Raw genomic sequence first — 12,510 nt, 5'->3', positions numbered from 1 at the left:
TTATTTTAGGGATTTCACAAGTATCGTGCTATGCACAACATATTTCTTGTTTGTTTTTCTGTTTGTCTGCTTGTTTGTTTGTTTGTTTGTCCACACAGAATAAATATGATTTTCTCTGCAACTGTTGGTCCAATTGACAGGAAATTTTCACCAAAGGTGCAACTCCGCCTGTATAATTTTTTAAATGATAATTATGACGTCATACAGTCGTGGCCAAATATATTGGCACCCTTGCCCTTTTTTCAAATAATGCACCATTTCTTCCAGAACGTTGTTGAAATAAAAAAATCTTTAGGTATCCACATATGTATTTCTTTGGATTGCAGTGGAATAAAACAATAAATGCAGAAAAAGTTACTAAATCTTAGCTTATTCCACACAGAAATCCTAAAATGGCCTGGACAATATTATTGGCACCTTTTAGAAGTTGTTAGAAATAATTAGATTTCAAGCAGGTGATTCTCCTTCACTTTGGAAGTTAACTCACCTATGGCGAGTTGCAGGTGCCTGCAATATATAATTCACTCAACCAGTTTGAATAAAGAAAAGTCATTCTGCTGTTTTGTGTCTCTCTGTGTACCGCAATGGGCATGGAGAAAAGAAAGAAAACCGGATAATTGTCTGAGGAGGCCAGACACAAGATTTTAGCCAAGCATGGACAATCTCAAGGCTACAAGTCCATCTCCAGTGACCTTGATGTTCCTGTGTCCACCGTACAAAATGTTATCAGGAAGTTTAAGGCCCATGACACTGTAGCCAACCTCCCTGGACGTGGCCACAAGAGAAAACTTGATGGAAGATTGCAGCGGAGGATTGTTCTAATGGTGGAGAAAGCACCTTGATCAACTGTGAAACAGATTTAAGCTGACCTTCTGACACAAGGTATGACAGTTTAAACTTGCACCATCCGTCGCCAACTCGATGAATGGGGGTTCAATGGAGGACCCCAATGGTGTGTGTGTGTGTGTGTGTGTGTGTGTGTGTGTGTGTGTGTGTGTGTGTGTGTGTGTGTGTGTGTGTGTGTGTGTGTGTCGAGTGTGTGTGTGTGTGTGTGTGTCGAGTGTGTGTGTGTGTGTCGAGTGTGTGTGTGTGTGTCGAGTGTGTGTGTGTGTCGAGTGTGACGAGACAAGAGACACACAAGAAAGCCCGACGGGAGTTTGCCAAAACACACATGAACAAGCCAAAATCCTGGGAGAATGTCCTGTGGACAGATGACACCAAATTAGAGCTTTTTCGTTGAGCACATCTTCTCTATGTTTATAGAAAACAAAATGAAGCTTTCAAAGAAAATAACACCTTCCCCACAGTCAAACATGGAAGAGATTCAGTTTTGTTTTGGGTTTGCTGTGCTGCCTCTGGCACTGGGTGCCTTGAATGTGTGCATGGCATCATGAAATCAGAACATTGTCAGGCATTTCGTAGCACAATGTTCAACCCAGTGTCAGTAAGATCTTTGTCGAAGGTCATGGGTCTTGCAACAGGACAATGACCCCAAACACACTTCAAAAAGCACCCAGGAATGGTTCAAGACAAAACGCTGGACTGTTCTGAAGTGGCCAGCAATGAGTCCAGATCTAAATCCCATTGTACACCTGTAGGGAGATCTGAAAACAGCAGGTGGGAGAAGGCACCCTTCAAATCTGTGAGAACTGGAGCAGTTTTCACAAGAAGAGTGGGCCAAACTGCCAGTAGAGAGGTGTAGGAAGCTCATTCATGGCTATAGACAGCGCTTGACTGCAGTTAATTTGTTCAAGGCTGTACTCCCAAATATTAAGTCTCAGGTGTCAATACAACAACAACAACATGCATTTTAAAAGGCCATTTTCCCTGCAAGAGCGGGGGTTAGCCTTGCGGTCCCCATGACAATCTTCTCCATTTTGCCATATTTTCTGCATCTCTCCTTGTTAACCCCCTTGCCCCCATTTCTTCTTCCACCATCTTCAGCCAAGTCTTTCTCGGTCTTCCCCGTCCTCTACTTCCTTCTACATTCATTTCCATCACTCTTCTCAACCAGTCACTTTCATCCTTCCTCAACACATGACCAAACCATCTCAACCTGTTCCTCTTCACAGCATCAATCACAGGCTCTATTCCCATCATCATTTGTCTTCCTCTCTCTCAACGATACTCCGCACATCCTTCGAACCATTCGCATTTCCACCCTTTCCAACCTTCGTTGCTGCTCTACGTTCATTACCCGTCTCTCGCTCCCATAAATCATAACACTTCTCACACATGCAGCATACACCTTTCCCTTCAGCGTCAACGACACTCCCCTAATCATCAGCACGCCACTCAGTTCCCGAAACCTCTTCCATGCACATCTCACTCGAGCAACCGTTGCCGAGTCTGATCCACCTTCTCCATTCAGCATGTCTCCGAGGTAGCAAAATGTTTTCACACCTTCCAGCTTCATGCCGTCTCCAAGATCCAACTCAACATTTCCTCCATCTGCAGCTCCCTCTGTGCACACCTTACATTTGAATGTAGCTGCCACACTGGTTAATGACCCTCTCAGACCACTACATTCTCAGGTGTCAATAATTTTGTCAATTCCATTTCTTTTTATTTTCTGATTTAAAAGGATATATTAAGTTCTGAATCAAAAGCAAAGGTTCTGTAATATGAACAGTGAAATAAAGAATTGTGGAGACCAAATACTTTTGTCAATTTCAACTTATTTTTTAGAGAAAATTGTGAGTTGTTTGAAAAAAGTGCAAGGGTGCCAATATTTTTGGCCACGATTTGTTAAAGGTCCCGTGGTATGGGCGTCATCTTGGAAATACCGAAAAACTTTGCACCTCTATATCTCTGAAAGCGTTGCACAGAAAAAATTGAGACATGGCTCATTGTAAAGAACTCTCCATGGGGAATAACACATGTTAATGATGATGTCATAGGTACCTCCATTATGACATCATAATTCGACAAGTATAAAACTTCATCCGATCAAGATGAAATTTCGTGAGCATCATCAAGGAATAAATTGGTGGAGAAAAAAAATATATAATGATGATGACGTCATTGGTCACGTGGTTCGGCCGCCATATTTGTTTAAACACAAAAGCCTTAAAAACCACTAAAAACATGTCCTGGCGAAGGTCTGCCATCTCTGATTGCTCTTTCTCGTTATTTTTTTTTAAATTCACCCTAAGCAAGGCTGAGAGCCACTAAATGTGAAGGGCTGCGAAGAAAAGGAAGAAGAGGAAAAACTGGCAGAACCTTCACTCATCCTGAAACAAGGAAACCCTCTTCACAGGACCAATGTGCTGGATGGGGTAACTAAGCACGGCAGAAAAATTAATTTTGCTACCCCCATTGGGTGTTTTTTTTAGGAGACTCTATCTCCATACCGAATGGCGGTTGGCTCCCGAAGGGAGCTCATCCACCCTTTGTCAGGTGTTGTGATTAGTCGCTGACAACACGACCATGCAGCAGGTAGCACTGGGTTACATGTTACCACTGTCAGCAAGTCCTTCATTAACATTCATATCTTAAAACGAAAGCACGAAATGACAAAAAAACCACCTTTTTATTTATGCGAGAACTTTGTGTAAAACTATTTGGGTTCTTCTACTTCAAATGGGTGTGTCCTTTTCACAGTCAGTCTCTCACACTGCGTTTGCTGTGCAATCAAAATATGGCACAGTTGCCTTTGCAACATAAAAACAGCATTATGAGAAAATGTTTTTGACTTTCAGTGTTATCGACCACTCGTTCAAAGGACAAACAAGTAACTGGATGTTGGACATCAGCATGTTTTCATCAAACCCTGCAGTTCCAGCATCATATTGAGCAATTTTTCCTCATGGTTTTTTTTTTATGTGTGCAGTTTTGATTTTGCTCAATTTCTCTTTCTAACTTCCCCATCTGCTTCCCATTTCTAGCAACAACCACAACTCAGGCAGCTCCATCACCCACAAATCCATTCCACCTAGGTCAGGCACCCTCCCTCACACTGAATCAGCTACGCTCCAGCCCAGGTTTGACGACCATGCAGCCCATTGCTGCCTCCGTGGGGGCCGCACCTTCCTTTGCACAAGCCACGGTTCCCGAGGTTTCCCTACCGGGAGTAACGGCGCCAGGGACAATCGGCGCAGGACTTGTTCCCAGCACCGCGGCACAGCCATTGATGCCAGACACGGTACAGGCACAAGCCACAAACAACCCTTTCCTGCTCTGAACCAAGAGAGATCTGCCATTCGTCCACAGAAAATGTGCCCATGTAGCATCCTGTGAGGGACATGCCACATCCCTCTGTCATGGAGTCCACCCTGATGCCCACCAGTGGGAAGGTCTTTTGCCTTTGCTGCTAACATTCAGATGTGGCTGCTGTAATACTTTACTTTGCAGAAAAGTTTTCCATGAGCGATCGAGCTTACACAGATTTATTTGGGTGCTTTGTAACAAGTAGGAAGTACTGTTGTGTGGTTCATATACAGGGTGTCTCAAAATACATGGAACCCATGTCACTGCTAATAATTCTGCCAATATTAATGTTCTTGTTCTTTTTTTTTCAGATTTGAAGAGAGGAGACCATAACAACTAATAATTATCAATCAAAATGCCTTGGACAAAGGAGGAAAAATATTTTGCGTCACTACTTATTTGGAGACTAAATCATTCAAAACGGTGCAAGCAAAATTTCGCAGGAAGTTCAACTTCAACAACTATCCCCAGAAAAACCAAATTTATCGTTGGGCACACAAATTTCAAGCCACTGGATCAGTAAACAACCTCAACAAGAAGGCAGAAACACCCAGTTCTGGCAGGAAGCTGACTGCAAGATCTCCTGACAATGTGAATGCGGTGAGACATTCTGTCGGAAGGAGCCCGAAAAAGTCCATCCGAAGACGTAGCCAAGAGCTGGGTCTTTCACGTGCGTCAGTGCAAAGAATCTTGATCAAGGATCTTCAGCTGTACCCATACAAGATCCAGATCAAGCATAAACTCACACCAGCTGACATGGCAAAACGTGTTGTGATGTGCCGGTGGTTCGAGAACAAGATCGAAGAGGATCCTGACTTTCTTGATGATGTTTGGTTCAGCGACGAAGCACACTTCTTGCTCTGTGGGCATGTCAATAGCAAGAACAATGTGTTCTGGGGCACACAAGTCACAGACAAGGTGCTTCAGAGGCCCTTGCACTCTGTGAAATGCACGGCCTGGGTGGCCATCTCAAAACATGGCATAATCGGGCCGTTTTGGTTTGAGGAGGCAGTCACTGTCACAAAGGAGCGTTACATTGTGGTGCTCAACAAGTTCTGGAGGGGACTTGGGAGATGTCGTGGCATGAATCGAGATGTGCAAAGGTTCCAACAAGATGGGGCAACTCCACATACAGCCAACATCACGATGGAGTGGCTGGACCACCGATTCCCTGATCGGCTGATCAGCAGGCGCCGCGAACCCGAGTGGTCTCCGCATCCACCCGATCTGAATCCCCCAGATTTTTATCTCTGGGGGTTCTTGAAGGACCATGTGTATGAGAATCCTCCTCAATCCATTTCTGAACTGAAAGTGGCCATCACCCAGAAGATTCGTGCCATCAGGAAGGAAGAGTGTGTCAGGGTGATTGACAACTTCGCTCGTCGGCTTCAAGTGTGTCTAAGGCGCAAAGGCGGTCATTTGGAACATGTGCTCTAATAAATGTATCCTTTGAGCTCGAGACCTCAAATCTTCAGTTTTTAAATTGTTATCATATCGGCTTCCAGGAAATGTAATCTTTTTTGGAGTTTCTTGTCTGAGTAATAAATTATTATCATGTTAATGGGTTCCATCTATTTTGAGACACCCTGTTTGAGACACCCGTACGATACGTATTCTTTCTTTTGGGAGGGTGGAGAAAGGGGAAAATACGTTTAGTTTGAAATAACTTTAACAAATCGGTTCCTTTTATTTTATTTTTCCTCGCTGTACGGACTTTTCCACTTTCCCTCACAGCCGTTGTTCCCATCCAAACTACCTGTAACTGGCTATTTATGTAATTTATTATTTTTAGATAAATCTACATTTTGTATTTTATAGGCCAATAATGAATGCCACTTTCACCAACCTTAACTTTTTTCTTTTCTTTTTAAATTTTAAAAGAAATTAGGGGTTGCTTGAAATGATCAGAGAGGAAAGATTGTTGGTTTGGCCTCGTTTGGAAAGTGACAGTGTTTAAATGACCTTGCATGCTTGCATGAGGCATTGAAATTCCATTCAACACCCACAACTCTTAACTAATCCCACGACACAAATTGGCATCGTAATCCCCGTCCGTCTTAACCGTGCCATCAGATTTGTCCGCTCTCCCCAGATAACCCAGGAATTGCTTTACGATGTGCCATGGACACTCAATCCCCAGTGATTGGGATGCTCACTTCCAGTGGGATTAATTTGAACTTCTAGTTTTAGAGCTTGATACACCCCTATACCTGATAAAAACCACTTTCTTGTATGGCTGTGTTCATTGGCAGGTTGACAACCCAATCAATTTAGGATTTCAGAGATTTTTTTTTCTTCTAAGTGGTACCCGGCTCTGTGTGTATGAACTCGGCCTACGTACCGATGTGTTCGTCTTCAAAAGGATTTGCCATTAGCTGTGTGTCAGCCAAAGGATTCATGTCTGCTTTGTAAGACGTGCGTGTGTGTGTATATAATTATATAACCTTAAAAGGATTTTTTATTGTACGGTTAATGTATCCATCTATTCAGGGGCTTTTTATTTTTATTTTTTTTATTTTCTGTTTTTGTTTTTTCCTTGCAATACAGCGAAGTAACTGCATAATGATCTCTAGCTTGTATGAAAGTGTATACATTTTTGTTACATTATATTTGATTTTACCATGGTATACTTGTGCTGATTTGAACTTGCTACTAATTTGCCATTATATCAGTTACTGTCCCATCACATGTTTTGTTATGGTAAAATAAAAATGTACATTGTAGGACAATGCCTGGCTGTGCTGGTTATTTATTCTTTTTTTTTCAACTTTAAAGGTGCTCTTTTTGTCTTTCTGGCAAATTTGAGCAATTGATGGCATTAAAAAAGGAACCTGCTGTTGCATTTTGAAGTATTGTTACAAAACTCGCCTATATGGGATTAGAATGGGTTAATTGGTTAGGTAGTTATTTCATAATTGCAGGTAGCTTAAATGTGTACTCGCCCCAAAGTAGCGGCTACCAGAATCACGTGTTTAGCCAGCACCTTGCTAATCTCCCACTTCCCATCGGCAAAAAATCCCCATCATTATGTTCATCATTATTTCTTTCGTAAAATGTCCTTTGTTCGTGTATTCTTTCTTTATTTCCTACATGCGTGCAAAAGCAGTGTAGGGAGAAATTGATCAATGAACGCTGCCCATGAACCCGTTGAACCAACCACCATCCTTTTTGGCAGTGGAGTGAGACCAATTGGAACAGACTTGGCCGAAGAATCGCTACTCGTCTAATGATGAGCAGTGGTTCCCCCACCTGACCGTGGGCAGGTGCCAGCTCTACCCAGCAACAGTGGTGGTCAATTGGCAACGCCCATACTGAACCATGGGTGACGTTAGCAAGCGAACCAGGAGAGCCCATGAGAACCCCTGAGTGAACTGAGGAAAAGTGACCAGAAAAGAAAGAACACCAGCCCATTCACCATTGCAGAAGGTGGCGCGCAGTGCGGATGAAGTTGGGTGAAGTATTATTATTATTTATTTTTTTGTATACAAGATCGAGGCTCGTGTAAGAGCTAACATTAATGACAAAAAAACAAACGGATACAAAAGACAAAATAAAGGGAGCGGGAGACAAGATGGGGAGAGAAGGGGAAGCACACAAGTACAACATTTGAGAGCAGGGACATCGGGAGATCTGTGGGAGGGAGAGGGCTTTGGGGGAGGAGGCGTGGGAAGGGGGGTGGGGGTGGGAGAGGAAAAAAACACATGGACACAGCTAGGACTTCCAGGAAAGAAGTCGGTATTGCAGAAAAGTGGATCTGGGGTGAATTAGCGGGGGTATAAAAGATCAAGGTTTTGGATGGGGGAAGATGAGATGGTGGTGAACAGCTGTTTTAAAGACCTGGAGGGAGGATTGGGAATGAAGAGAGTGAGGGAGTTTGTTCCTGAGGCAGGAGAAAAGAGGAATGAAGGAGTCAAGATGAATAGAGAGTCTTGATTTTGGCAGTTTCACCAGAAGAGGGTTGCTGGCAGATCTTGTGCGACCTACAGGAGTATTTGGGGGGACAGAGCACAGACAGGGCTGGGGGGGCTAGGCCAGAGAGGAGTCTGTAGAAGACAGAAAGACCACCAACCTGCCTGTGGTGAGTGACTGAAAGGCCCTCAAAGTTAGTTTTATCATGGGAGATTCCAATGATTCTGAAAGCTTTGGTTTCAACAGCGTGAAGCCGAGCTAGGTGTGAGGCAGGAGCACCAGCCGAGAGGGGAGAGCAGTATTCCATTGAGCTGCGGATGAAAGTCTTGTATCGTCCAAGCTCGTCTGCACACCAATCTCCATCCTCATTTCATCCATTCTCCCTCTGTCCACCCTCTTCACTCCCGCAATCCTCTTGACCCAGTTCTCACAAACCTGCAGCCTCTGTTGCTGTCATTGCCACAGTCTCCAGACCATAAAGGTATGCTGTTGTTGCACACGCCGTCAGAACCTTCCCTTTCAGTCTATTTGAAATATTTGTCTGCCATTACACCTTCCACCCTCTTCCATGCATTTCACCCACCTGAATCCTCCTACACACCTCTGCCTCTGACTTACCATCCCCAGTCATTGTTCCATCCAGATACTCAAACCTATTTGATGAAAGACTCCTTTCCGCTTCCGGTCCGGTATGAAGAGGACGCAGGCGTCACATGCTCGCCGCTTCTTCGACCGGGCCACTGTCAGTTGCTTGCTTTTTTGGTGGTCGTGCGGATTTTTTGGCCATTGAGTCTGCCCTCCGCATAGTCCCGGCTCTGCTCCCTGCTTCGCCTGCCCGGCTCTGCTCCCTGCTTCGCCTGCCCGGCTCCTTCGCCTGCTCGCCGTTTCCTCGGGCGCGCTCTCGTGGGTTGTGACCATCCAGCGGTTTGGTGGCGGTTTCCCGCCGTGATCTAGACTTGTAGCGGCGGCGGTCGATTTCCGCTGCATTTGCCGCTTTGCCGTGATCAACCTTGGCCTCGTGATCGTCTCTTTGCTCCTGCCTGCCCTCTGCTTGGTCCCGGCTCTGCTCCTGCCTTCACCTACCTGGCTCCTTCGTTTCCTCGGGCCCGCCCTCGTGGGTTGGGACCATTGTTTCACCTCCTCAACCTTGGCCTCGTCTCGTCTCTCTGCTCCTGCCTGGCATGGCTCTGCGGTACTCCGCCGCAAGGCTCCTTCTGCTCAATACCCGCTCCACCCCATCAAGCATCTCTGCCATCAAATCAAATGGACTCCTCCGACGACCCAGGTACATTCACCGTGGCTCCGGTCGTAAGTTTGTTTATTTGCAATCGGGTCACTCCATCCCCGTCCTCTGGTCGGCTCAGCGCACTCTCACTCTTCGTCCCAGCGCACCTGGTCACAGCAACGCACACGATCGCACCTCCTGCCTACGAACCCTGGCTACATCACCTGAATTCATCCCTGCTGTTCAAAACAACATCAAGCTCACCCTGTTCAACACCCGGTCCCTCAACAACAAATGCCTCATCCTGAACGAATACATCCTGGATAACAAACTGGACTTTCTCTGTCTCACCGAAACCTGGCAAAAACCTCTGGACTACTACACACTCAACCTCACCACACCCAATGGATATTCCTACGTCAATAAACCACGCTCGGAGGGCCGAGGTGGTGGAATTGCCGTTATCCACCGTCAAGACATCAAGACCAACCTCATCTCCATCTCATCTGCTCCATCATTTGAACACCTGGCTTTTAAACTCCCTGGTCGCACGCAGTCAGTCATGGCTGTCGTCTACCGCCCTCCCAAACCACACCCATCATTCCTGTCTGACTTCTCCTACTTTCTGACCCAGCTATGTTCCCTCTCCCCCTCAATCCTCCTCCTTGGTGATTTCAATATCCACATGGACTCCACTGACTCCACAATAACCACTGACCACTGATTTACTCACCTGCTTTAACCTCACTCAACATGTCGACTTTCCTACCCATATCCGTGGTCACATTTTGGATCTTGTCTGCTCCACTGGATTAAATTTGCACCATCTCTCTAGCTCCGACCTCACCCTCTCTGACCACTTAGCCATCACTCTGACCATCAACATCCCCGCCCCAGCACCAAGGCATTATCGCACTATCAACTTCCGTAAGCTAAACGCTCTTTCACCTACCTCATTCTCATCCACCCTCTCTGAAAAAATGTCCACTTCTCCCTTCATTGACCTCCACACCCCTTCCGACCTCACTGACTACTACAACCACACTCTCCTCCTGCCTTGACCAGCTTGCGCCTGTAAAAACCAAAACAGTTTCTTTCACCCATTCTGCTCCCTGGTTTACCCCTGAACTCCGCCTGATGAAAACTCGTGCTCGCCAACTTGAAAGACTCCGCAATAAAACGGGTCTCACAGTTCACTCCCAAGCCAGAAGGACCACCTACAGCACTACAAAGATGCCCTCTCCTGCGCCCGCTCCGCCTACTACTCTCAAATTATCCACTCTGGCTCCGGAAACCCAAAAGCACTCTTCTCGACAATAAACAAACTCCTCCGCCCCCTGAACACCACCACCCAGTCATTCACAGTAGACAACTGCATCTCCTTCCTCTCTTTCTTCCAACGCAAAATTGACAACATCTACAACAGCTTGACCACCGCCGCACCCGCTCCTCTTCCAACCACCTGCCCCCCCCTTGTCCTGCCATCCCCTGTCTCGGTTCTCCCCAATCTCCCCTACTGACCTCTCTGAACTCCTCATAGGAAAGAAAACTGCCACCTGCACCCTTGACCCCATCCCCTCCAGCTTTGTCAAGGCCTCCCTCCCTGCTCTCTCTCCACTTATCATTGCAACAATAAACTCCTCCCTGTCTACAGGCATCGTCCCACCTTCCCTCAAAATTGCTGCTGTTACCCCCATTCTAAAAAAACCTGGTCTAAACCCTGACACCCTAAACAACTTCAGACCCATCTCCAACCTACCCTTTCTGTCAAAAGTTTTGGAACGCGCTGTAGCCACTCAACTCAAACATCATCTCTCTGCCAATAACCTGTATGAAACATTCCAATCCGGATTCCGCTCCAACCACAGCACTGAAACTGCTCTCCTCAAAATCACCAACGACCTTCTCCTCTCCTCTGATGCTGGCAACCTCAACATTCTCGTCCTCCTCGACCTCAGCGCTGCCTTTGACACCATCGATCACACCATCCTCCTCACCCGACTTGAAACCACCTTTAACGTTACCGGCACTGCCCTCTCTTGGATTAAATCATACCTCTCTGACAGATGCCAGTTCATCTCCATCAATAACTGCAAATCCCCCACTGCTCCCCTCCCCCAAGGTGTCCCCCAAGGTTCAGTTCTTGGCCCCCTCCTCTTCATCCTCTACCTGTCCCCCCTCGGTCACTTAATCCGCCGTCATGGTCTCCAATTCCACTGCTTCGCCGTTGACATCCAGCTTTTCATCTCCACCAAGTCCGTCTCCACCGACACCCACTCTATCCTGACAAACTGCATCACTGAAATAAAATCCTGGCTTCAAATCAACTTCCTCAAGCTTAACTGTGATAAATCTGAAATAATCATCATTGGCCCAAAAACGCTCACAAAATCCACCCATAACTTTGCCCTCAACATCGACGGTATCCCAGTATCCACCTCCCCTCACATCCGGAATGGCAAAAACCTGGCATCATCTTTGGCGTCATCTTTGACCAAACCCTTTCCTTCGACAAATACACTAAACAGATCACAAAGTCAGCCTTCTTTCACCTGAAAAACATTGCCCGTCTCCGCTCATCCCTCTCCTCCACGGCTGCAGAAACCGTCATCCACGCCTTCATCACCTCCCGTCTGGACTACTGCAATAGCCTCCTCTATGGTTCACCCTAAAAAATCACCAATAAACTCCAATACATTCAGAACTCCGCTGCCCGTCTACTCACCCATTCCCGGACCCATGACCACATCACCCCCGTCCTTTACAAGCTTCACTGGCTCCCCATCCCCCAGAGAATCCAGTACAAAATCCTCCTCTTGACATACAAAGCCCTCCATAACCTGGCCCCATCCTACCTGGCTGACCTCCTCTCCAGACACACTCCCACCCGCAACCTCCGCTCTGCTGGTACCAACCTCCTGACCCCCCCCCCCCCCCCCCCCCCATCCGGACCAAATTCAGATCCTGGGGGGACAGGGCCTTCTCCATCGCTGCTCCCACCCTCTGGAACTCACTACCTCACACCATCAGAGACTCCTCCTCACTCACCACATTCAAAACATCACTAAAGACCTACCTGTTCAACACTGCATTCAACATTCAACCCACAGCATTTAACCCCTGACTATCTCTTCTCCTTCTCCCTCCTTTTGCTTTACATATTTCCC

General features: G+C 46.4%; 1 protein-coding gene across 7 annotated transcripts in view; it reads left to right on the top strand.

Moving 5' to 3' along the window:
• EPN2 (epsin 2) overlaps window positions 1–6,938 on the top strand; it is a 61,578-nt gene extending 54,640 nt beyond the window's left edge. For all 7 annotated transcript variants that reach the window (XM_068114980.2, XM_068114978.2, XM_068114979.2 and 4 more), the window contains one exon: window positions 3,888–6,938. In XM_068114980.2, the coding sequence (XP_067971081.1) occupies window positions 3,888–4,183 (296 nt within the window). In that variant the 3' untranslated portion in view covers window positions 4,184–6,938. The remainder of the gene's footprint in view (window positions 1–3,887) is intronic.
• Window positions 6,939–12,510: the final 5,572 nt, after the last annotated feature.

The sequence above is a fragment of the Myxine glutinosa genome, chromosome 5, assembly GCF_964187855.1.
Source record: "Myxine glutinosa chromosome 5, kmMyxGlut1.1, whole genome shotgun sequence".
NCBI classification, from domain to species: Eukaryota; Metazoa; Chordata; class Myxini; order Myxiniformes; family Myxinidae; genus Myxine; species Myxine glutinosa.
This window is presented reverse-complemented; position numbering and strand designations above follow the sequence as displayed.